The sequence below is a fragment of the Drosophila guanche genome, unplaced genomic scaffold, assembly GCF_900245975.1.
Source record: "Drosophila guanche unplaced genomic scaffold, DGUA_6, whole genome shotgun sequence".
In the NCBI taxonomy this organism is placed as follows: Eukaryota; Metazoa; Arthropoda; class Insecta; order Diptera; family Drosophilidae; genus Drosophila; species Drosophila guanche.
This window is the reverse complement of record NW_022995743.1, coordinates 14,509,962-14,531,145: the sequence shown is the minus strand read 5'-3', so window position 1 is coordinate 14,531,145 and position 21,184 is coordinate 14,509,962. Positions and strand designations below refer to the sequence as shown.

At 45.1% G+C, this 21,184-nt stretch overlaps 2 protein-coding genes across 52 annotated transcripts; one reads left to right on the top strand and one right to left on the bottom strand.

Moving 5' to 3' along the window:
- Position 1: 1 nt before the first annotated feature.
- Positions 2-17,346, bottom strand: LOC117589093 (patronin). 50 transcript variants are annotated; one of them, XM_034280734.1, is made up of 25 exons: positions 17,195-17,346; positions 16,141-16,522; positions 12,635-12,946; positions 12,475-12,563; positions 12,279-12,414; positions 11,969-12,219; positions 11,801-11,901; positions 10,784-10,936; positions 9,747-9,869; positions 9,271-9,513; positions 8,936-8,998; positions 8,578-8,742; positions 8,387-8,519; positions 7,955-8,321; positions 7,774-7,884; positions 7,322-7,468; positions 5,436-7,154; positions 5,146-5,382; positions 4,873-5,071; positions 4,584-4,658; positions 4,277-4,348; positions 3,573-3,680; positions 2,218-2,412; positions 970-1,252; positions 2-911 (listed from the first exon to the last, which is right to left on the bottom strand). In XM_034280734.1, exons 2-25 carry the CDS (start codon positions 16,171-16,173, stop codon positions 767-769), a joined length of 5,460 nt encoding a protein of 1,819 aa, XP_034136625.1. In that variant the 5' UTR covers positions 16,174-16,522; positions 17,195-17,346; the 3' UTR covers positions 2-766. The 50 variants fall into 50 exon arrangements, with proteins under 50 accessions (XP_034136625.1, XP_034136722.1, XP_034136653.1 ...); XM_034280831.1 differs by having other exon boundaries at positions 2,344-2,412; XM_034280762.1 differs by having other exon boundaries at positions 2,218-2,406.
- A 498-nt stretch (positions 17,347-17,844) lies between these two features.
- Positions 17,845-20,440, top strand: LOC117583962. 2 transcript variants are annotated; one of them, XM_034272675.1, is made up of 2 exons: positions 17,845-18,154; positions 19,232-20,440. In XM_034272675.1, exons 1-2 carry the CDS (start codon positions 17,917-17,919, stop codon positions 19,822-19,824), a joined length of 831 nt encoding a protein of 276 aa, XP_034128566.1. In that variant the 5' UTR covers positions 17,845-17,916; the 3' UTR covers positions 19,825-20,440. The 2 variants fall into 2 exon arrangements, with proteins under 2 accessions (XP_034128566.1, XP_034128558.1); XM_034272667.1 differs by lacking the exon at positions 17,845-18,154 and adding an exon at positions 18,664-19,015.
- The last annotated feature ends 744 nt before the right edge of the window (positions 20,441-21,184 follow it).

Sequence of the window (21,184 nt, the reverse complement as noted above, 5' to 3'; positions counted from 1 at the left end):
ATTGTACAGATTGTAGATATCTTTAAATATTAGTTGTATTATTATTCCTTTTTAAATACGCATAAAAAGTAATTATTAATTAGTGTTAAAATAAATAGCTAGTGGCATTAAAATTAGAGTCGACTTTGGCTGCGGCCTCATTTTACACAATTCAATATCCGCCCGCCCAAGGCCATGAAAAATTTCACATGATTAACTTGATAACAATATAAAATAATAAAACAAATTAATAAAAAGTGATTTTTCCTACATTTGTTCTTCCCCTGCGACATGCTGAATATCCTGCACGAAAACTAACAAAAATACAATTATTCATGGGGCTTCATTACATTCTTTGGGCCTGTTGTGTTGTCTGCTCTTTGCCCATTCCAATCCATTCCATTTTTGTTCAGCGTTTTACATATTACACGATTCTGCTGCAAATGCTGCTTAAATTCTTAGGCGGTTAGGCGGATATACATAATATGCTTTTACATTGAAAGTAATATTCAATCGCACATCGTTTACTCACTACAAAATGTTCTGTAAATTCCGATTTCTGGTTCCTCAAGCATGTGCTATTAGTGGTTTAAACCGAGTGTCCCACCCCCTCTATGACGCCATAAATCCCCCACCGTGAGCTATAGAAAGATCTCATGGTTCGTGTTATAGTACGTTATGTTTCCATAGATGTCTTAATGCGCAATGTCGTAGAATAGTTTTGTTCCGGCCAAACAGCGCCAAGCGCCCACTGGCTCGGACTCCGCTCCGCTCTGATCCGCTGCACTTAGATCACAAGCGCCATGTCCTTTTTGCTGGGCAACTGCACCCGCTTGCCCTGCCACAGCGAGTTGTGTATTGTGAAGGCATCGATGGTGACAGTCAGATGCTTGGTGTGCACTTGCGAGAAGCACTTGCCCCCTGAGTTGTATCTGCAAAAGAATGATTTGAAGGTAAGAATATGCCTCAGATTAATGTTCGGACACTCACTTAAAGAACTTATCGAACATGACTTCGTCGACTTGACTAGGTCCGGTGCCGTACAGCTTGGTCACCTGATCCGACTCGGGCATGTAGCTGTACAGAGCACGGAACTGGCAGCCCGCATCTCGGAAGAGTACTAGGAAGTGTTTCGCCTCCGAGCGTGCTATCTTCTCGAGCACTTTCTGTTTGGCCTCACGGTTGACGGCGCCCGGAAACACGCAGTATTCGACGGCATTGAGTATAATGCCGCGATTCGATTTGGCCGCTGGTTGCTTGTAGAGTTTTGGACCTGTCAATGCAAATCGCCTCATGTTAGCAGTGTGTCAAATCATGATGCGGGATTATCACTCTACTACTTGGAGGTGTCAATGGCAAGCTTTGTTTCATATATTTGAATCTTGTAATCATCTAATCATCGAAGTGCAGGCTACGTGCAATATATGAGCTAAAACTTGGGCTCTATTCTCATGAGCAAAGCTACGATTTATACTTGGGAATAGTTTTCAACTCGAATGCAAAATTATAAAATAAATTTAAAATATAAAAAAACTGCTGTTATAAGTAGAGATGGGAAAGTTTTTAAGTTTGCTGAATTGAATGTTGCCTAATTTAGTATCATATGCAAATAATTCCAACAATTAATACAAACAATTATTAAAAATAAATAAACGTGTATAGAAAATATATAAAAACAACAATAATAATAAAATAGCTTGCAGTTTTTTTGTTTATAATTGTGAAGCGGTTAATTGGGCCCATCTGGTGGGGTTCGGTATTAGAAAGCACTTTGGGTGTTGTGTGTTTTGTCTACATTTATCACTGGGGTAAACATTTGTCGGCTCTCGTTTGGTAATCGAAAGTCGTGGATTTGACGGAACATGGGAGGAGAGGAAAAAACCAAGTATTGGACTCTACAGACTGCCGGCAGCCCCTCTAGAACTCGTATATCTATGTAGAACTCATATGTGTATGTCGAAAAAATCATATGGTGGCGTGGACACAAGATGCATACGGATGCCAATTGAATGGAATGAACGAAATCAAACGAAAAATGATTCAAATGAAAATCATATCATATTTTATGAGGCGTTTCGAATATATGTGGACAGATGCGGGTTGTGATGACCAAAAGGTGTATGGATTTTGGTGGATGTGATTATATATTGTAACTGAGGATTCTTTTGAAGTTGTTTGGTATGATATGGTTTTTCTTGTTGTTGTGGTTGTTGTTGTTGTTGTTGTGGAAATACAAACCCGAATATTCCATGTTAAAATTCGGAGTTAATGAGAAATCGCTGGATCCGTCATCAAATCCGCGACGTTTCGATATCAAACCTGGTGGCAAAGAGCCTGGTCCAGAGGGGGATGGCATATGCCTACCTGAAGCGCCCATTCCAGGCGAGGGTGCGCGCCTCGGCGGTGTGGCGCGTCCCAGTCCCGAATCTGTGTCTAGCCGCCAAGCAAGAGAGAGGTGAGAGTCAATCAGCGGATCGGTCACATGCAGCACAGTACACAGATCAGAGAGCACACAGGCGGGCCATGCAGTTCCATGCAGATGGTGGCCGTTCGATGGGTGGGATGCATTTGGTTAGTCACCAGTCAGGAGCACCAGGGAGCACGGCGATGGATGGCGAACGAGCGAGCGATCGAGCGATGATTTGCGTTTTGAGTTGGTTAATAAATTGTTGCATTTTGTTGTTGTTGTTAATTTCAAGATTTGATTTTTTGTTTTGTTTTTTAGTCAAGGTTGATTTGAAAGAAAGAGAAATAAAAGAAGAGAATGGGTGCACAAAATTTAGTTAAGCCATTTCGTGGATCCTTCATTTAGAGATATGTACTTAAAATTAGGCATCGAACAGGTTTACAGATGAGTGTATCGATGGATGGAAATGTGTGTGTATGTGTGTGTGTATGTGTGTGTGTATGGGTGGATGTGTGTGCAGGCGTATCTATCTGTTTATGCATGAATGTGGGAGTTAGTTCGCAAAATTCACATGTTTCTTTTTCTCACAGCCAATCGCACAAAATGGATTCATGTATGCCCAGAACCTGTTGCGAATTAAAAGCGGAAACCAACCCACACCCCGAACAAACAGCCGACGAACACAAGAAAAAAGCTTGAAGAGGGACCCAGACCCAGACAACCCCACCACCGCCACCACCGCAACAATAGAAACCGAATTTTCGCAGTGGAAAAACTATGCAAAACGAAAGCACAAATATAATCAAAATCACTTAAGATTTTACAGCAATTATAATGATACAATTCACACAAATGAAACATTGAATAAAAACCAAAATACCAAAAGGAAAATGATTAACGATTACTTATGCAAAAGTCTCACCACCAAAGCAAAGATCAAAGTACAAGGACAAGGGTCAAAGTACAAGGACAAGGATCAAAGTTACAAGTTAAACCCAAAAGAAAACCACTAGAAGAATACTCAAAACGAATAAGAGGATAATAAGCATACAGATAGATAGATAGATAGATAGATAGATACAGATACGTAATGGGAAGGATAGAGTAGAGTAGAGTATAGAGTATATTTGAGGTGGAAGGAAAGCAGCTTGATTTGTAGCTGTTGTAGCTGTGGAACGCTTCTTACCGCACAAATTCATTAGCGAATTGGACTTTCGGCCCCGGAAATTAAGTGTGCTCCCCTTAGCGACGGAGATACGCGACAGAGTGCGGCCCCGCTCGACGGCTGCTGGCTCTGCAAGTAGGTCAGGTCCGACAGGGATATGCCGAGTGGTGGTGCATCATTATACAGTTTCAACATAGATATATGTTCGCAATGGATGGGGATATCAATTAACAACAAAATGAGGTACAATCCAAAAATATCGTAAATCAAACTTAAGTCCCTTCAACCGCAGCCCCAACCAAGGTGTATGTGTAAATTTTAATGCTACATAAACCCGCACGCGTCCTCGGTCCACACTAAGCGCCCCGTGTGCATTATTTATTTCTAAGAGTGCGCGGTATCCTGGCATTAGTTGGCATTGCATTGGATTAGTTGTAAGCTGGAGGTGGAGTTCGACTGACTCCATAGCGATAAATCTTTAAAATACAATTAAATTATAATCGAATTAGTCAAAAGCTTGTCAGACCAAGCCACAGCTAAACAAAATGTAAGCAACGCGGCGGGCATTCATTTATCGTTGTTATATTATTTTGCGGTGTTTGAATGCGATTTTGGAACAAATCAAAGGAATAACAATAAAACTTAATAAAACGAAACGAAATACAACTACATAAATAGGTGTGTGTGTGTGTGTGTGAGTGTGTTTTGTTATACCCATCACCAACCTCTGGAAGTTTTATAGGATCCCCGTCGCCCAATTGGAGTTGAACTTGTACTGGGATAATCATCGGGCGACTCTGTGTGAATGAGATTAGTGGTTATAACTTATCAAATAGAATATCAAGATGGTCCAAGATACATATCATTTCATAGGTAATTCTAAATTGGACTACGTGCAAATCAAATAATAATTCTACCATTAAATATAAATCAACTTAAAGAGCCTTAAACATGCATAAACTTAGAGATAAACAATGACAAATGATACGATCAAATGCTGTAACAAAAGAGTAAAGGAAACGAAAGAATTACCTTTCACTGTGAGGGAGTCTTGCGAGCCCCTGTAATAATCTCTTTTCATTGAATTTGAGCTTAGTTGACCGTAGCCTAAGCAAATTCAAAGCGGAAACGAAAACAAAAGGTTCAACAAATTAGCAAAGGGGCAAACAAGAATATAAACAAAATCATATCTAAATAAGGCGCTGTACACAAATAAATCAACAGAAATTAAATCGTGTGATTTGGAGGAGGAAGAGAGGGCTTCAGCAACCGAACACCAGCCACAGAGCTGATCCGATCCTTTTTCCAGCTATCCTCTTACCGGTTAGATTCGAGCTGGAGCCCTTCTTGCCCCGACTAGAGATGCTCGAAGCCTCACTGATGTCCACACTGGCATCGTCCACATGTATGGTCTTGGGCCTGGGACGTGTCGTGCGCTGCTGCCGTAGTCGCGGGTTCGTTGCACTAGATGACTGTGGTTGCAGTTTAACATGCAGATCGGGCCGATCCAGGGTTTTACCCTATACAAATGCGAAGACGAAACGATACATTGTCAGTTTGTTCTGTTTAATCTATGTTCTGGCTCTTGGCTTACCTCTCGTTCGGCCTCTTCGATGGCTTTCTTGAGTCTGTGTTGTTCCAATATGGCCGCTCGTCGCGCCATTTGATCTTCCTTCTTGCGGGCGCGCTCCTCCTCCTTTTCGCGCTCCTTTTCCCGCTTCTGCGAGGCCTCGATCTCCTTGCGCGCCTTGGCCTCCTCCTGCTGCTGTCGCCGCTGCAGAGACAGCAGCATAATCTTCTCCTTGCGTCGCTCCATTTCATCCACAGACTCCTGCGAGAATAATGTTAGAAACCATTTGAGAAAATCTTGAAGCTTATTCTTACCGGATCTAAGTTGGTGGCATCGACTCCAATCACCAGCGCCTTGTTCTTGGCCGCCTCGGCACTGCTGCTGCTGTGCTGAAGTCGCGTGGGTGACATGGGCTGCTGTTGCTGCTGTTGTTGTTGCTGCTGCTGCTGATGTTGCATGGGTTGTGACTCGTGGGCAAATGGATCCGAACCAGTTACGCCCAGATGACGTAGTTGGATGGGCGCCTCGTCCGTGTACTTGTTGTAGGTGGCATTGCCGGGCGATTTGACACTGTTGGAGTGGTTGAGGCCGTGGATGCTGTGCCTGTTGGCCCCCGCTGACTTGTGGCCATCATCGCTGCCATTGTTGTTGTTGTTGTTGTGCAATTGGCTTAGGGACTCCCGTTTGAGCAAAGTCTGGTGATCCACGCTGTCCCGGCCGCTGCTGCTGCTGCCCAAGGGTAGAGCCTCCTTCTTGGGCGAGCGCTTGGCGCGCAACGGCGGCTTAGGCCGCTTGGGCTGGTCGTCGTCGAAGGAGATGTAGAAACCCTTCTCTGCGGGCTGTTCCTCGCTGTCGCGCGGGTCCTGGAAACTGTTTGCCTGTATGGAGGGACGCGAGGGCGAAGGTATGCGGTAGGTGAGATTGCCGCTGGTGATGTTCAACTTGTTGGAAATCATCTCCCCGCTGTCGTAGTCCTCCGAACTGCTGCCCCTTCCACCGTGCCCCTGCAGACGCTGCTGCTGCTGTTGCTGCTGCTGCTGGTGGTGATGTTGTTGCTGCTGCTGCTGAAGCACAAAGTCAGAGATTCGAGTGGACTGCATAGACTCAATGATGTTGCGCTCCAGCTCGTCTACATCCTCCTCGTCGCCAATAAAGCAGATGCTCTGCGGTGCCATCATGTCCTCCTGCTGCATGGGCATGGCCATACCGTGCTGTGACTTGGGCGAGCGATTGTCGCGCAGATTGGTCAGCGACTGCTGTCTCTGCACCCCGTTGGCACCACCGCCCAACTGGCGCTGCGAGTGCTGCGGCGAGGCTTGCACCTGGAACAGATGCTGGAGCTCGCCGCCGCCGCCACCGCTGCCACCAGCACCTCCGCCACCGTTCTGGTGGAGCATAAAGCTGCCCTGGGCCGCAGCTCCTGCGCTGGAGGGAGGCCTGTTCATCCAGGTCTGCTGCGACTTCTTCTGTTGTTGCTGCTGCTGCTGGTGCTGTTGCGTCTGCCACGCATTCACATCAACCATGGGCTGCTGTATCTGCTGCTGCTGCTCGTAGGCGGCGGCGGCTGCCGAGTGCGCCCAGGTGCGGCGCTGGGGATGAACCTGCGGCTGTGGCTGTGGCGAGGACTCGTGCAGGTAGAAGTGATTCGTGGGCTGGCCATAGTCATCGAAGACTACACTGCTCCTGTACTGCGGAGGGGCAGCCGCTCCGTAGTGGGGCGAGTGGTTGTTGTAGGCCGCTCCGTTGTCGCTGTAGATGCTCTGCGGCTGGTAGTGAGATGGCTGCGGCGGCGACATGTACTGGCCATGCTCGTTAACGAACTGCATCGGCTGGGGCATGGCCATGGGCTGCGGCAGCTGCTGCTGCTGCTGGTAGGGATCGCGGCTGGGCGGACGGGAGCTGTACGCACTGACTGGGGCATTGTAGGCCTGCGGAAGATGCGGCGATGAGCCAAAGCTTTGCTGCATGGGTCGCTGCTGCTGCTGGTAGTGGTGGTCAGCCAGGTGCTGCTGCGAGCCGTATGTTTGCTGCTGCTGGGTGATGCAGTTAAAGGGGTGGTGGCGTAGCCGGACCGAGAACAAAGAACAAAAATGTGTTAGTCGACAGCAGAGGTATGTGGCTGGGGGAGTTTAAATGTAGATGCTACGACGGGAGGTGGCTGAGGGTTGCGTGTGGCTGGATGAATGCATGGATGCTTTACCTGGTTCAGCATGTTGGCTATCTGTTGGGCCTGCAGGAGCTGCTGCGCCTGCAGATGCTGGGCCTGCATTTGGCTCTGCTGCGTGGCCAGGCGGTGGATATCCTGCTGGATATCCTGCAGATTCATGTTCATGATGGCGATGCTTTGCTGCACGCGTTCCACATACATTTCCCGAGCATTTGTTAATTGTTGTTCAGTGTGGATCGTTGGGTGCGGATTAGTGTGGGGCGTGGGCGTGGTCGTGTGAGTGTTTCAGTGTTTGTTGTGTTTTGTGAGTATGTTGGGGTATGTTGAAGCAGGCACACAGACACAGAGTATGGCAGAAAGTGGCGGAAAAGAGAGACACACAGGCGTTAGACATTAATAAATTGATTGCACACGGGGCAGCACAAGTTAGAAGACGGTTGAGAGGGGGCAGGGGTAATGGTTATGGTCGCACTTTGCATGATTACCTCACCCACCTGGTACTTGTCCAAGTCAACGGGATCCATGTCTGGCGTACGCTTCGATTCGTTGCTCATCGTCTCCCACTTCATTACTTCCGGACATGACTCCAGATCCTCCTAATCATAATACAAACACATATTCAGCTTGAATAAAAAATAAACAGATGACATTCGAGTCGAGGCCTACCTTCTCCTGGTGCCTGAGCAGTGCCATTTCGATCTTTCGCTTGTCCTGCTCAATGCGGCGCCGCCTCTCCTCCAGCTTCATGCGAATGGTGGACAGCTTGGAGGCGTTCTCTAGCGAGCGCATGTCCTCATCGCCCACATCCAGCTGCCAGGCTGCTGGGCTTGCTGGCATGCTGCTGGTGGAGGACTTGCGCACCGGTGTGCTCTCCGGATCGTAGGCACTCGAGCGCGCATCGTTGAAGGTGTCCGCCACGCTGTTGCTGTAGTCTTTGTCGCTGCTGGAATGTTGCTTGTTCCGTGCCTGCGGCAAGGGGCTGCTCGCATTCGATAGATTGTGAGCCGACACCGTGGGCACATTGTCGACACTGCTAAAGCGAAAGCGAGTAGTGCATTAGCTGGTGATGCATTTGTGACATTTATAATCGTAGACTACCTTGCCTGCCGACGCATTGAATACTTCTCCGTCTCACGGTCCTGCTTCTCCGAGCCCGAATCCGTGTCGTAGCCAAGCTGCAGCGTGCCTCGGGCATCGGCAATGGAGGAACGCACGGCCACAGCGGGTTCAGCTGAAAGGAAATCAATTCTTAGTTCAATCGTTCAAGAACTTATCTCAATTGCACTCACCTATGCTGGTGTTTGACAACTTCCGCTCCCTGTCCCTCTCCCTGTCTCGGTCCCGTTCGCGATCGAATCTCCCGCCCAAGGTGTTCAGCTGATCCTGGGAGCCGCCAAAGTTCTCGATGGTCAGCTGGGAGTCCTCACTGGAGGAGTTCCTGCGCGAGCGACGCCCTGAAATTGGCATTGAGTAGAGGATTAGTTTGCTTCTAGAAGTTCACCCTCAACGCTGATTTGGATAGAGGAAGGGGACAGAGTAGAAGGGCAACGTAAGGATAATGGATCAACACAAACTAAATGACAGTCTACTGGAACTACTAAGAAGCACTACCAACGACAGTGGCTATTGTTGTGTTGTTGCTCATACCTGCAAAGCTTGGCCGCCGGCTCTGTTCCCAGTTACTTGGTCGACCCGCAGCGACAAAATCGCCTTGAGAGCAAAAATTAAACAAATATAAATTCCGAATTAAATTAAAATGTGAAAAATAAACGTAAATTAGTTAATGTTAGTCAGTAAACTCAAATTAAATAAAGTATAAGGCTTATATGTGGCCTTAAAGAGAGAGTGGTAATCAAGGACTTGAGGTCTAAGCTTTGGCTATCAAATGATCTCTCATTGAAGCCACATACAAGACGCAGTAAAACATAAAAACGAGACTCAAACAATAACTAAAGTGGACTGAAAGAAGCGGGCAAGCAAACCTCTCTCATCCGCCTTGGACTCGACATTCGTTTTTTCTTTAGCCTGACGCAAGCGAGCTGGAACCAGGGGCTCCTGCTGCTGTTGCTGCTGTAGCTGTTGCTGTAGCTGCGACTGTTGCTGCTGGTGGAACTGTTGCTGTTGCTGATGGTGGTGGTGGTGTTGTTGCTGCTGCTGCTGTTGCTGCTGCTGCGAGTGCATGGATGAGAGTGTGGTGATGCCACGCGACTTGTGCACGACGAAGGCTGCACATTCGCACAATCGCGATGAGGAGCGGGGCAGGCAGGCGGAGGCAGTGAGCATGTGTGGGTATCGTTTTGGGGAGGAAGGATTGGAAAAAGAACAAAATTAAAAATATAAATTAGAATTTCAAACAAATAAATGGCAACGAGTGAGAAATATATCTTTCTGTACTTTATTGGTGGTGCATTTTCAACTAAAAATAAAATAAAAATTATAATAATAATAAATAAATTACCTTCGCCTTGATTACCATCGAAATGATTCGAATTTGCTTGAGCAACAGTCTGCTGCTGTTGGTATTCATTGGGCGGGGTGGATCTACGATTTAAGCCGCCGCTAAATGAATTCGAGTGCGGAACTAAAAAAAACATCAACAAAAATGAATACAAAAAAGAGAGAAATAAATAAATATTTGATCAATTTGTTCAGCTTTCAATTTAAACAATGAAACCGGGCAGGTAAATGCACCTGCATATATCCCATTAATTATTTAATAATTTTTGGGAATTGCGTTAAGAAGCGGGCAAAAGCATTACATTGGGTGAATTTCAGTCCGTGGATGGTGTGAGAATATTATGCAGAAGTCCCCCCACAAACTCCACCCATACTGGGAACTGTCCACTTATCAATTATCATGTTGGGAGCAGTCCAACAACAGCAACAACCACTGAAAGACCCTTATCAGAAACACTGAGGTGAAACATCAATGTTTATCGTCATGCACACGACATGTAAATTGTTTTTGGCTATTCTCAAGCATTCATTCAGCAGACGGGATGCAGGTATGTGCATTAATCATTAGGATTGAAGCACCGTATTAAAACTTAACTTTTTATTTCTTGTCTATGGCTTGAAAGATGTTTCTGTCAGTTCAAGTGCTCAGTGAATAAAAATGTACATCATTTGCAGCATATCTACTGATTGTTCAGATGATTTTTGTGCTATCATTACAGACAAACTAATAATGCTTCAGTTTGAGAGTGCTGCAAGACAATGAGGTGTACCTTAGATCTTAAGCTACATTTAAATGGTTGTTAATATTTCTTTTTGGTGGTGGGGGTAAACATCGAGAAACGATCAATGGAGGCAAACAAACAAACGAACGAACGAACAAACAGAATGAGTGTGGGCAGCAGAACAAGCAAACAAACAAACAACAAACAAACATTCATGAAAAACCAGAGGGGGATAAAAACTGGGCATAAATATAACGGGATTTTGGAGTACACAGAAAATGCTCGCAAAAAGTTTGATTGAAAATTTGAAGTAAACCTTGAAATGGCGGCCGATTCGAGGGCGAGCCAACGGGCGGCTGGTCGAGATCGCTGCGGAGATCGGGTATGGGCATAACGGGCTGCATTGTGAGGCCCCGTCTGTGGCAGATTCCGTGCTCATTGGCGCCCAAGGTGCGCCTGGCGATGACATCTACGGTGGGTGGTGTGGCGTCGGGTGGAGCAGAGGGTGGAGATCGAGAAATACATTGCATGTTGCACGTTGAACATATGTGTGTGTTGTGTGTGGGTGTTGTAAGTGTGTGTGTGTGTGTGTAGTTAGGACCCAAGTTATCGGTAGATTGTTTTGCGGTTTACAAGTGGCAAGAGAGGAAGCGTTTTTGTTGTTGTTGTTGCACATAAACAAAGAAAGAGAATCAATTACAGAAGATTGTTCGATTGTCATTAATGCTGTTCGATTTTAGGGGGTGTAAGGGATATATTCATATCCACGGCTGCCACTTTGTTGTGTGGTCTAAGCGGCAACCGTTGATAATTATACAGAATTTCACTACGTTTTTGCATTGATTTCTAAATGGTTGAAGGGTGAGGAGAATATAATGAGAATTATATAGTATTATGATGCGATAATTTCTGAGTGGATACTTTTGTGGTTTCTAGTGATTGATTGCGGAACCGCAGGAAGAGTGACTTTTTGCCGTAATTTGTTTGGTTTTCCAATTAGATGGTTTCCCCTAACAGGTGGAATAATGCACTTAGAGGCGGATCTTCAGCTTAGACTCGATTGTGGTGAAGTATTTCCGTCCTTGACTTCATCATCAGGTAGGGGAGCATAAACTTAGAGCAAATCATAGATAAACAAAGACAAAAACAAAAGGCAAACAAAGAAGAGCGAAGGATACTGTCAGAAGAACAGACGAGAAGGCATGCCCCGGACTGATACTGATACTTATACATTAGGCAGGCCAATCTTTGGACGGGAGAGGGGATCAGGGTAGATGCGATGCGGTGCAGCGTTTTGGGATAGGTTGAATCCATAAAGAACTTCTCCACTTACCCTGACCATCCATGCCGGGATAGCAGACACACTTGGCCGGATGTATCTCGAACAGATTAAACAGATCCGTGAGCAGCAGAACCAGATTCAGTTTCATCGAACTGCAAGACACAAAAAAGGAGATATTTAATTGCCATTTTTTGTATGATTTACGTTTGGGTACTGTACCCCCTCATAAAGGTGACATCCTCGGGCGTCATGTGGAACACGCCATATGGCAGATGCTTCTGTGAGAAATTGCCCACGAGCAGGATATTGTGTATGGAGTCCTCGACAGCGGGCAGATAGTTAATGCGCACACTCGTCCATGGCACCACCTTGGGGCAGTAGTAGGCAATGAGCAGCGCCAGGCAGATGCCATCGCACAGATCCTGAAAGTCCCTCACTGGCGGTATGTCCGGCGTCTGTAGACGTGTGCCCTGCAACAAAGATATTCTTCCAGTTATTATTTATCGACAAGAGGTAAAGATCAACTTACATTCTCATCGGGCATTCCTGTCTCCACCTCCTTGATGATGCGCTTCTTCAGAGCGGCGCAGGCATGCGAAATCCAAGCCAGCAGAGCTTGCTCATACGTTTGGCCAGGAGGCGTCTGGTAATTGCTGCCAGATATTCTGAAAGTCACATAAAGGTTAGCCAGGAGCCAGCAGAGTGTTAGATGTTACACCGCTCACCTTCTGATGGCCGACATGATGCGGTCACCCGATGATATCTCCTTGGCATACAAAACCATCAGCGATTCTATCACAGACATGTGGGCGTTCTGCAAAAGAAAAAAAAGAGGAATTAGGGGAGGAGGCTCTTTCGGGGGAGTGTCAGTGTTTGGGTACTCACAATTCTCAACGGATTCGTTTGAATTAATACCGTTTCGGTAATGGGCATGTCCGAGGACTCGGCTACCGGCACACCTTTGCGCGCTAGCGTCTGTATTATTGACCAGTGATTCAAGCTTTGGTAGTTGGGATCTGAGTACAGATTGGACAACGTCTGGCAGTAGAGCGTGGCGTTGCCCAGCTCCACAATGATCTGGGGCTTGAGGCGATCCTGATTCTCATGGTCGCGATAGAAGGGCTCCTTCAGGTTGTCCGGCACGCGATTGTTGAAGGCCTTCGAGAGCAGCCACTTGACGGAAGCACGTTGACGAGCCTGTCCCAAAGATGGGAAAGAAAAACAAAAGGTGTGTGTAAATTTGTGTAAGAATTATTGTGATAACGTGAGAAAAAATCTTGGGTCAGTCATTCTGTTCGTCCGTCAGTTTCCACGCCCCTCAATCTCCGGCTGGGCGGGCACCTCTGGCTCCGTTCCCAAAGCCAAGGCCAAGTTGTGCCGCTGTAATCAATGCATTATAACTGCATCTTCTGTGTATGGAATGACGCCGCTCTGCCTGGCAATTAACTAGCACACTCTTAAGTGCCTTTTGAATCTATAGCTGTGCCTTTTGCTGCAACAGTATCTGTATCTGCATCTACATTTGTGTCTGTGTCTGTGTGAAGCCATGCGTACAATCTTCAATATGAGTTCGATAAACCCGCTCGCGTTTGGCTTGGCGTGCGCCGACCGTCGACCGCCCGGTTCCCCCTTCCTTCCATTGTTTTGGGGAAAGGAATGCTTGCTGCTGCTGTTGCTGCTGCTTGCTTGGCTGAATGGATGATGATGGTCACTCAGCATGAAAGACGCCCCATCTTGTCCAGCTAGACTTGTTCATGGTCTCCTCCACTCTTTCCTTTTCTTTTTTTCCCTGCTCCGTTTTTAGAACAGTCTCAAGTGCTGCTGCAGTGTTTCTCGCCAGCCAAAACCATTCCATTTCTGGTTGCACTCATAATCATAATTTGTGCTATTGCACAAATGAGAACTTCAATCCGAGCGGACTGGCTCTAATTGAAACTGGGCGGGCATGCCAGAAGGCAATCGAAAAAGAGTTCTCAAGAGGGGAACTGTCACAGATTCAGACCGAGCGAACAAGTTGTTCGTAGGCGAGGGAAATAAATACATAAGTAAAAGAATGTCTCAATTTGTGTTATCTCTGGGTAAATTCATATGGGACACATGTCCGCTTGTCTCCGACTGATAAGAATCGTGTGTAATTTGATTTAATTTTAAATTTCGAGCAGAAGAAACTTATCTCCTTATCGTAGTAGTAGGGAATCCTCACTTGAGGCTCGGGAATTATGACAGTGTGAATATAGATTATTCTTGTTTACTTTACAGATAAGGAATTGATAATATAATAAATACAGTGCGTGTTTCGGTGGAATCTAATAAGTGACTGTTTTCATTTCTTTGGGGGAAGGGCGCAGAGTTTGAACTGTTCATTCTTTTATAGATCTTAGGACCAAATCGTTTATCAAATATTATACTTTTGTTGCCCAGTACCTAGTACCTTTTGTACCTAGTACCTTGAGTTCTCTTTGAACATTAAATTGTATCTTTGTCATTCCATAAATCTGAAACGGGTTCTCTGAAAGAGTTCGACATGAATGAAGTCATCAATAACTGTGTCAGCAAACCATTTCCATGACAGTTGGTGGTCTAAGCATTCTTTTGTAGACCATTTGACAGTTTGGTTTGCTTCGGTGGATTAAAAGCTCTTTACAAAATAACAAAAATTCCATTGGAACATTGCATTTTGATATGCCACGATATATTGGCGTAGGTCGTAGACCGTCCAGCTATGCGAATTGGTCAACAGGTGGAGGGAAAACCGGTTTAGTCTGCCTCCTAGGCAAGAGCTGTGCATGCTCTATCTCCCCTCCCCACTGAGGCGAAAAAACTGTCCAAAGCATAATTTGAATGGGCAACGAAACGGAAAAACTCTGGCTGCACTTTGCAGATCCATTGTAAAAACATGAGGATGGGCGCTGGTGGACGGATGGGAGCTGTGGCGAGATGTCTGAAACTCAAATTTCAAAAAGACCAGCGTAAACAATTCGAAGAAAAATTATAATAAAGGTCAGCTGGTGGTTTAGACGCCCACACCATTGGATTATCTGGCATCAAGAGATGGATGGCAGACCATACATACATCTGCATCTCTCCTCCATCTTCCATATGTTTGTAATAAAGTTTTGGCTATTTTTTCTGTTTGTTTCAAATGTCACAAATTGAAATGGTGGGCTTTATGATTTCATTATCTTGCGCTGGCTATTTGTTTTTGGCATTCCACATTCCAGCCGATAGCCGAATGCTACGACAGAGAGAAGCGAATAGTAAAAGAAAACGGAGAAGAGAGTGGACTCAGGTTTCTGGTCTCAGGTCTTACTGGGGTTTAAACTTGATCGTTGTTGTTGTTCTTTCTCCCTCTGTTTTTGAGCGATTATAATTCGTTAATTGCTTGGTGGAACTGTAGAACAGAGGCAGCCAGCCAGCGGCTTGGCGAGTCGATAATCTGCGGCAACTTTCTACCTAGGGAGTTGGCCATAAACAAGAAAAATGGTTCGATTTGGAGGCCCCAAAAACTGTGAGCTCACACGCAAGTGTGCCCCAACCCGTCACTCTTTCTCTCTCTCTCTCTCTCTCTCTCTAGTTCTGCCTTTCGCATGCGTAAGCCGTTTTTTTTTTTGTATTTAGCGATTAGGTCATGCAACAGCAGCTACCACGGACGAACAGAGAGAGAGAGAGAGAAAGAGAGACAAAGAGAGGAAAACGATAACAAAGGTTCCATTTTCCGGCTTCAAAATCAATTTTCGATTGTTGCAGTTTTCATGAATGGGAGTTTCTTTTGTTGTATGCCGAAGTTCAAACCGCTCCCCATCCTCGAAAACCTGGTCCAGTCCCAAGCAGCAATTGTTGTTTGCATTGGGACTCAACTTTAGAGCGTCTCCGACTATGGGATACTCTATATTCCAACTGGAAAATGCATGGAATGCAACAGGCGAGAGATATTCTGACGGCGGATCAGAATGAAATTCTTTTCTCTGGTGGATTAAATGTTGAAAATGTTGTTCTCGAATACAATATACCCTGCTCCTGAATGAGTGGCGGATATCAAAACCAGTCAAATGTTAAGTAGGTGTCGGTCGCATATTAAAACGCTCGCCTGACGGAGCTAGCGGACAAGTGGGAGCGGCGACGGAGACGGCGACTCGCATTACCTCACTCAGCTCCCCATTTTGGCAAAGAGAGTAGGTGGGAAGTAAACGCTGCTCCGCTCCGCTCCGCTCAGCCAACGCCGGAATGTTAATGAGAGCCGCGTTATTTAGTTTGTGTTTCTTCGAGTATGAGCATATTTTTAATAGTAACTATACTACACACTGGCACACAACACACACACCATCAAACAGGCACACACAATCGCCCTGGCTAGGCGGGGGCTTAGAGTAAAGGCTAAAAATATGTTTAACCTGTCGTATTTCCTGTGATTCGGCGGCATCCATGCTGGCGGTTATACGCTGCTGGTGCTGCTGTTGGATGCGGCGGCGACTGCAGCTGCTGCTGCTGCTGATACAGCAGATGAGGGGAGATGACGGTGCAACAACCCGAGTCTACGAAATTTTCTCTGCGCGGCGGGCAAAACGGATGACACTCCGGCTGGCTGTCCGACGCCCAGTCCCCGCTGCACTTGGCACTTCACTTTGCTCTCTCACACACTCTGCGACTCTCTCTCTCCACACGCTTTTCCTTTTGTTATTTTCTACACTTTCCTATTACGCTGTCGTCGTCGCTGCTGTGTTGTGTTTTTCTTTTGGTGGGACGACGCCTCTCTTTTGGAATTTTCACTTCAGCCTAGACAGCAAAAAAAAAACACAACGGAATAATTTGATTGGCATTTTAGCAACTGCATTTGAGATGAGGATTAATTGCGCACACGCATTGGCAGCAGCAAGAGGCAGGCAGCAAACGATTTATTTAAGCAGCCAAAGACGATGGAAAACTAGCAAAAGAAAAATGTGAATCATTCAGTGGGGCGCACTAGGCAGTGGGCGGCAGTGCGCGGGCCCAAGGGGGATTGCCTTGCTCCACTGTGCAGCAAATTGAAGAAGTGGGGCCATAACATACTGTAAGGCCTTACAGTCGACTGTTGTCGGAGTTGCGAGGGCTTAAGATGCTGCATCAGCTGTTGCAATTTCGTCGCATAGGCGACACCCAGACGCACTTTTCCGCACGCACGCAACGCGTTTCGATTAGTTAGTGTATAATTATGACGGTGGCTTGTGCAGTTTTTCGCAATTTGCATGTTTTCCTGCCTCTGCCGACAGTAATAAATGAAAACATTTTTCTTTTGCTTGCTGTTGTTGTTCGCCTTGCAGCTTGCCTCTCTTTCGTGCGCGATACGCTGCCAATACTGGTGCTGAGAACTGTTACTGTTATGTTATGCTCTTCGCTCTCATTGGAGGGCACGGCGTATGGGGCGAGTGATGACCGAAAAAGCTATGTATGTGTGTGTGGCCTACGCACATTTTTGCCTGATTCCGCACTGATTTATATTTTCTATGACACTTATATGCATTTCACACGATTCGCGCTCACTTTCACTGCATAAGTAACTATGTTTAATACTATAATTTAGATTTAAATTAATAAAATCGCGAACAGCTACCAGCTTCTTCTCTTACAAATTTTTTCTCTGACTGGTAGTGCTGGGCAATGACAGAGCATAACATTCTGTTGCGCGCACTATTTCCTCTGTTAAACATTTTCGATACACAATACAATCGACACTGATTGTGATAAAACACTTTCAAATCATATTTCCCCTGAACGCAGATTTTAATAGAATGTATTGCAAATTGAAGTCAACCACTTCAAGAACATTATTTTCATCTGCTGCACGCTGGAAAGCTGATGTGATCGGAATGTCCAAATATCAGCGAACAAGAAGGCCCACCAACGTCCCCATTTTACAAAGGCCTTAATGTTTTAAATGTTTAAAATTTGTATTGCAGGCCCTTCAGAATACCTCCTGCAGAGGATTGGCATACGTTTCCTCCACACTTCGTCAGAAACGGAATGTTTGCCGGCACCTCGTTTCTTGTACACCTTGCACGAAACAAAACCAACAAACTTTGCAGCACTGTTTTGTGCGTGACTGAATGTCGTGACATGCGTGCTTTGGTTGTATTTGTGTGGATATTATAATTTGGTTTAGGTTTTGTTTTGTTGTGAATCCAATATCTGAAATGCACGTCGAAAAGAAATCGGAGCTCCGGAGCCTCCTGAAGTCGGGCGACAAGCGGTGTAAATTGGTTGAGCCAAGAAACACAAAGAGCTGCGTCTGGAGATTTTTTAACTTAGTCTCTTGCGACGACAAAATAGAGCCTTACGCCTGCTGTAAAACCTGTGGAGATCTCCTGTCCTATAGCGGAAAGACTGGCACTGGAAGCTTACTCCGGCACAGGTGCTTGCACTCAAATAACGGTAAGTTCAGGATCTGATATATTCACGCACGTCCCCTCACTGCCACGCGTGCCCGTGCCCACCGTGTCCGTAATAGACGGGGCACGGATCATTACCATCGCGATAGAATCAGAGACCGCCTCTTCGCAGTACCGTAATCTGTGACCGATATGCACATCTCCGTTCCTAGCTAATAAAAGTGCTGCAAATAATAAAACAAACAATTTATTGGGGGGGTGGTGAAAAACATAGATACACACAGGAATGCATGTGCACATACACACATAAGTGAAACCAATTAGCCTGTGTAAATTCTGCCAGTTCCCTCTGTCAGGGTTGCCCATCAATAGAAAACGGAACATATTTGTGTTTAAATGTGAGCCATGATGCCATAATGTATATTCCGAAAATTAATATAATCGAGCGCATTTATATTTTTCTATTCAGTAAAATTGTTTTTATTTTGTATTGCCTTTTTTTGTTTTCTTTGTTTTTCCTCCCTTACACTGTTTACGGTTTGCAACACTAAAACGGGTGCAACACATTGGACAACACTGACGCCAGCAACGCTAATATAATCGGCATTTTCATTTGTAGAGAAAATTTTACTTTTTCACGAATTAATTCATAACTAGAAAGTAAAGATGCCAAAAGGACGTGTTAGCAATGTGTGGCAGCACTACGACATCAACGAGGATTGCGAAAACTTTGCGATATGCCGCTATTGCGGTAATAATATATCGCGTGGTGGCATGGCCAGCAATTTGAAGGGGAACAATACCACCAATTTGTGGACGCATCTGCGTCACAAGCACAGCGACGAGGTGATCGTAAATCCGGTGCAGAGCCGCCAAGGGCGAATTATTCCCATTATTAAAAAAGGTAAACAACTATCACCAACGGCTGAACACAGTTATCAGCAAGTGGCCATTTTGGGCGGGAGGTCGAACGCGCTATCGACTATTGGGCTCGATGTGACCGACTTGGGGTAAACTATCGAGGACTACCATCTCTTGGTGGCTATTGATGTTTTTCGACGAGTTTCAATGTATCGCATATCTTATTAACAAACACTCTATCGCATACATATAATTGCAGAGAAAACCGTGCGAATAACCAAGGCCAAGCAGCTGCGAGAGCCATTGCATGTAGCCAAGCCGAAGATTGAAAGACAGTCCACGTCGTATGTAGGCGAGGCTGGAGCACTCCCGCAGAAGTGGGAGGAGTATGAGCAAAACGATGAGATCAGCGAGGACATCAAGGACATTATCTACAGCGAAGATCCGCTTTGCTACAGCCCCATACATGTCATGGAGGAGGAGGTTGCCCTCGAGTCTGGCGCAAAGGTCACCGTGCTGAACCCCAGCGTCCAGACCCGCTCCACCATCAGCGCCGCACCAGTCGTGGCCACTGTTGTGGCCTCAAACACTAACACGGTCAACGCGGCCAAACAGCTGAAGAACAACCTGGAGACATCCATCGACCGCCTGACCACGGTCAGCGAGCAGTTGAGCTACATAATTCAGCAGAACCACGAGGAGCATAGCAAGGATGACGACTACTACTTCGCCCTGAGCCTAGTGCCCAGCATGCGCCAGATGTCGCTCAGCCGCAAGCTATATGTGCGCACCAAGATCCAGGAAGTTATCTTCAAGGCAAGCGAGGAATCCGGCTCCGCCAAGGATGAATGAATAGATGAAGTGCGGCTACGAGGAAAAGGAAAGAAAGCTAGCAAGCCACATAACACAAAGTTGAATGTGTTTGAATGGTTACTTGCTCGTTCGGCTTTTGGGTAGCTGATTTTAATCGTTTAGGCTAACTTTATGACTTTATGTATTCTGTATATCCACTTTCTTGAGATTGAGATCTTTTTCTTGAGATCAAGAGTGATTCTATTTTTTCAACTACTGTGTAAAAATTCGATTCACAATTAGAATAAATAACCAAATAAAGATCCGACAGAGAAAACAATAAGTGAGGGAGATAGAGAGAGGGAACAGCAGCAATTATCGCTTAAACTTCATTTTATGGATGTTGTTTATTTTAAATAAATTTTATTTAAATAACTTGTTAAGATTTACAAAACAGAGAGCGTTGCTAGATTAGAATTATAATTATTATTTGTATTTTATATTATAATTTACAAATCGATTTGCGGCCAAGTTCTGTCTATGCCTGTAATTCCTATAAATATGTATGTGCATATCCCTATCGGTATGGATGCGATTCCTCTCGCTCGCGTAGATCTAGACGTACAAGCGTACAATTACATTTTATAATACAATACAAATACAGATTGCAATAAAACTTCGACAAATCGAATAATAAACAATAAACTTATGCTGTACTCGTCTTGTGTATGCCATGTCTGTCTTCTGTATATACTCGTATGTATATTATGTATATTGTATATGTATGTATATGCACCCAGATACCTAGGCACAGGCTTAGATTCTAGTCAACAAATCGGTAGCTTATCAAGCACTCTGACTTGAATAGCAAAGTGTATACAGACATGTGGATCTTATGATGATTTGGTGTTACTCCGAATGTGGATACCTATTTATGATGATATGATACAAAAATGTATGGGTTGTGTGAAAAATGGCTAGAACTAAGTGCACGATATGTTTGCCTAAAGTTTGTTTGGTATGTATAAATTTCTTGCAATAATTATTATGCTAGATATGTATGCGGCAAAATGTTTTAGTTCTGGTTTTAGCATTTATTTATGTGTATGTGTATGTGTATATCTATTTAGGTATATAACATTTTGATTTCAGTTTTCTCTGGCTGAGTTTTGAGAGTAGTTCCCCATAAGTTCGTACATGTCTAGATATATGGCATATCCAAAAGGGTGTCGTATACAAGCATTTAGTTATGCCCAAAGGTTTATTCAAAAATGTTCATCTGTTTTTTGGTATATCTGAATTCGTATAATTTTCAATCATCATGGGTATGTGTATAAATTGGTATAATTTCCTCTATTCACAGTTCCGATCGGTATGATATACATATATATTCCATTTAGTTATTGTATTGTTTATGTAC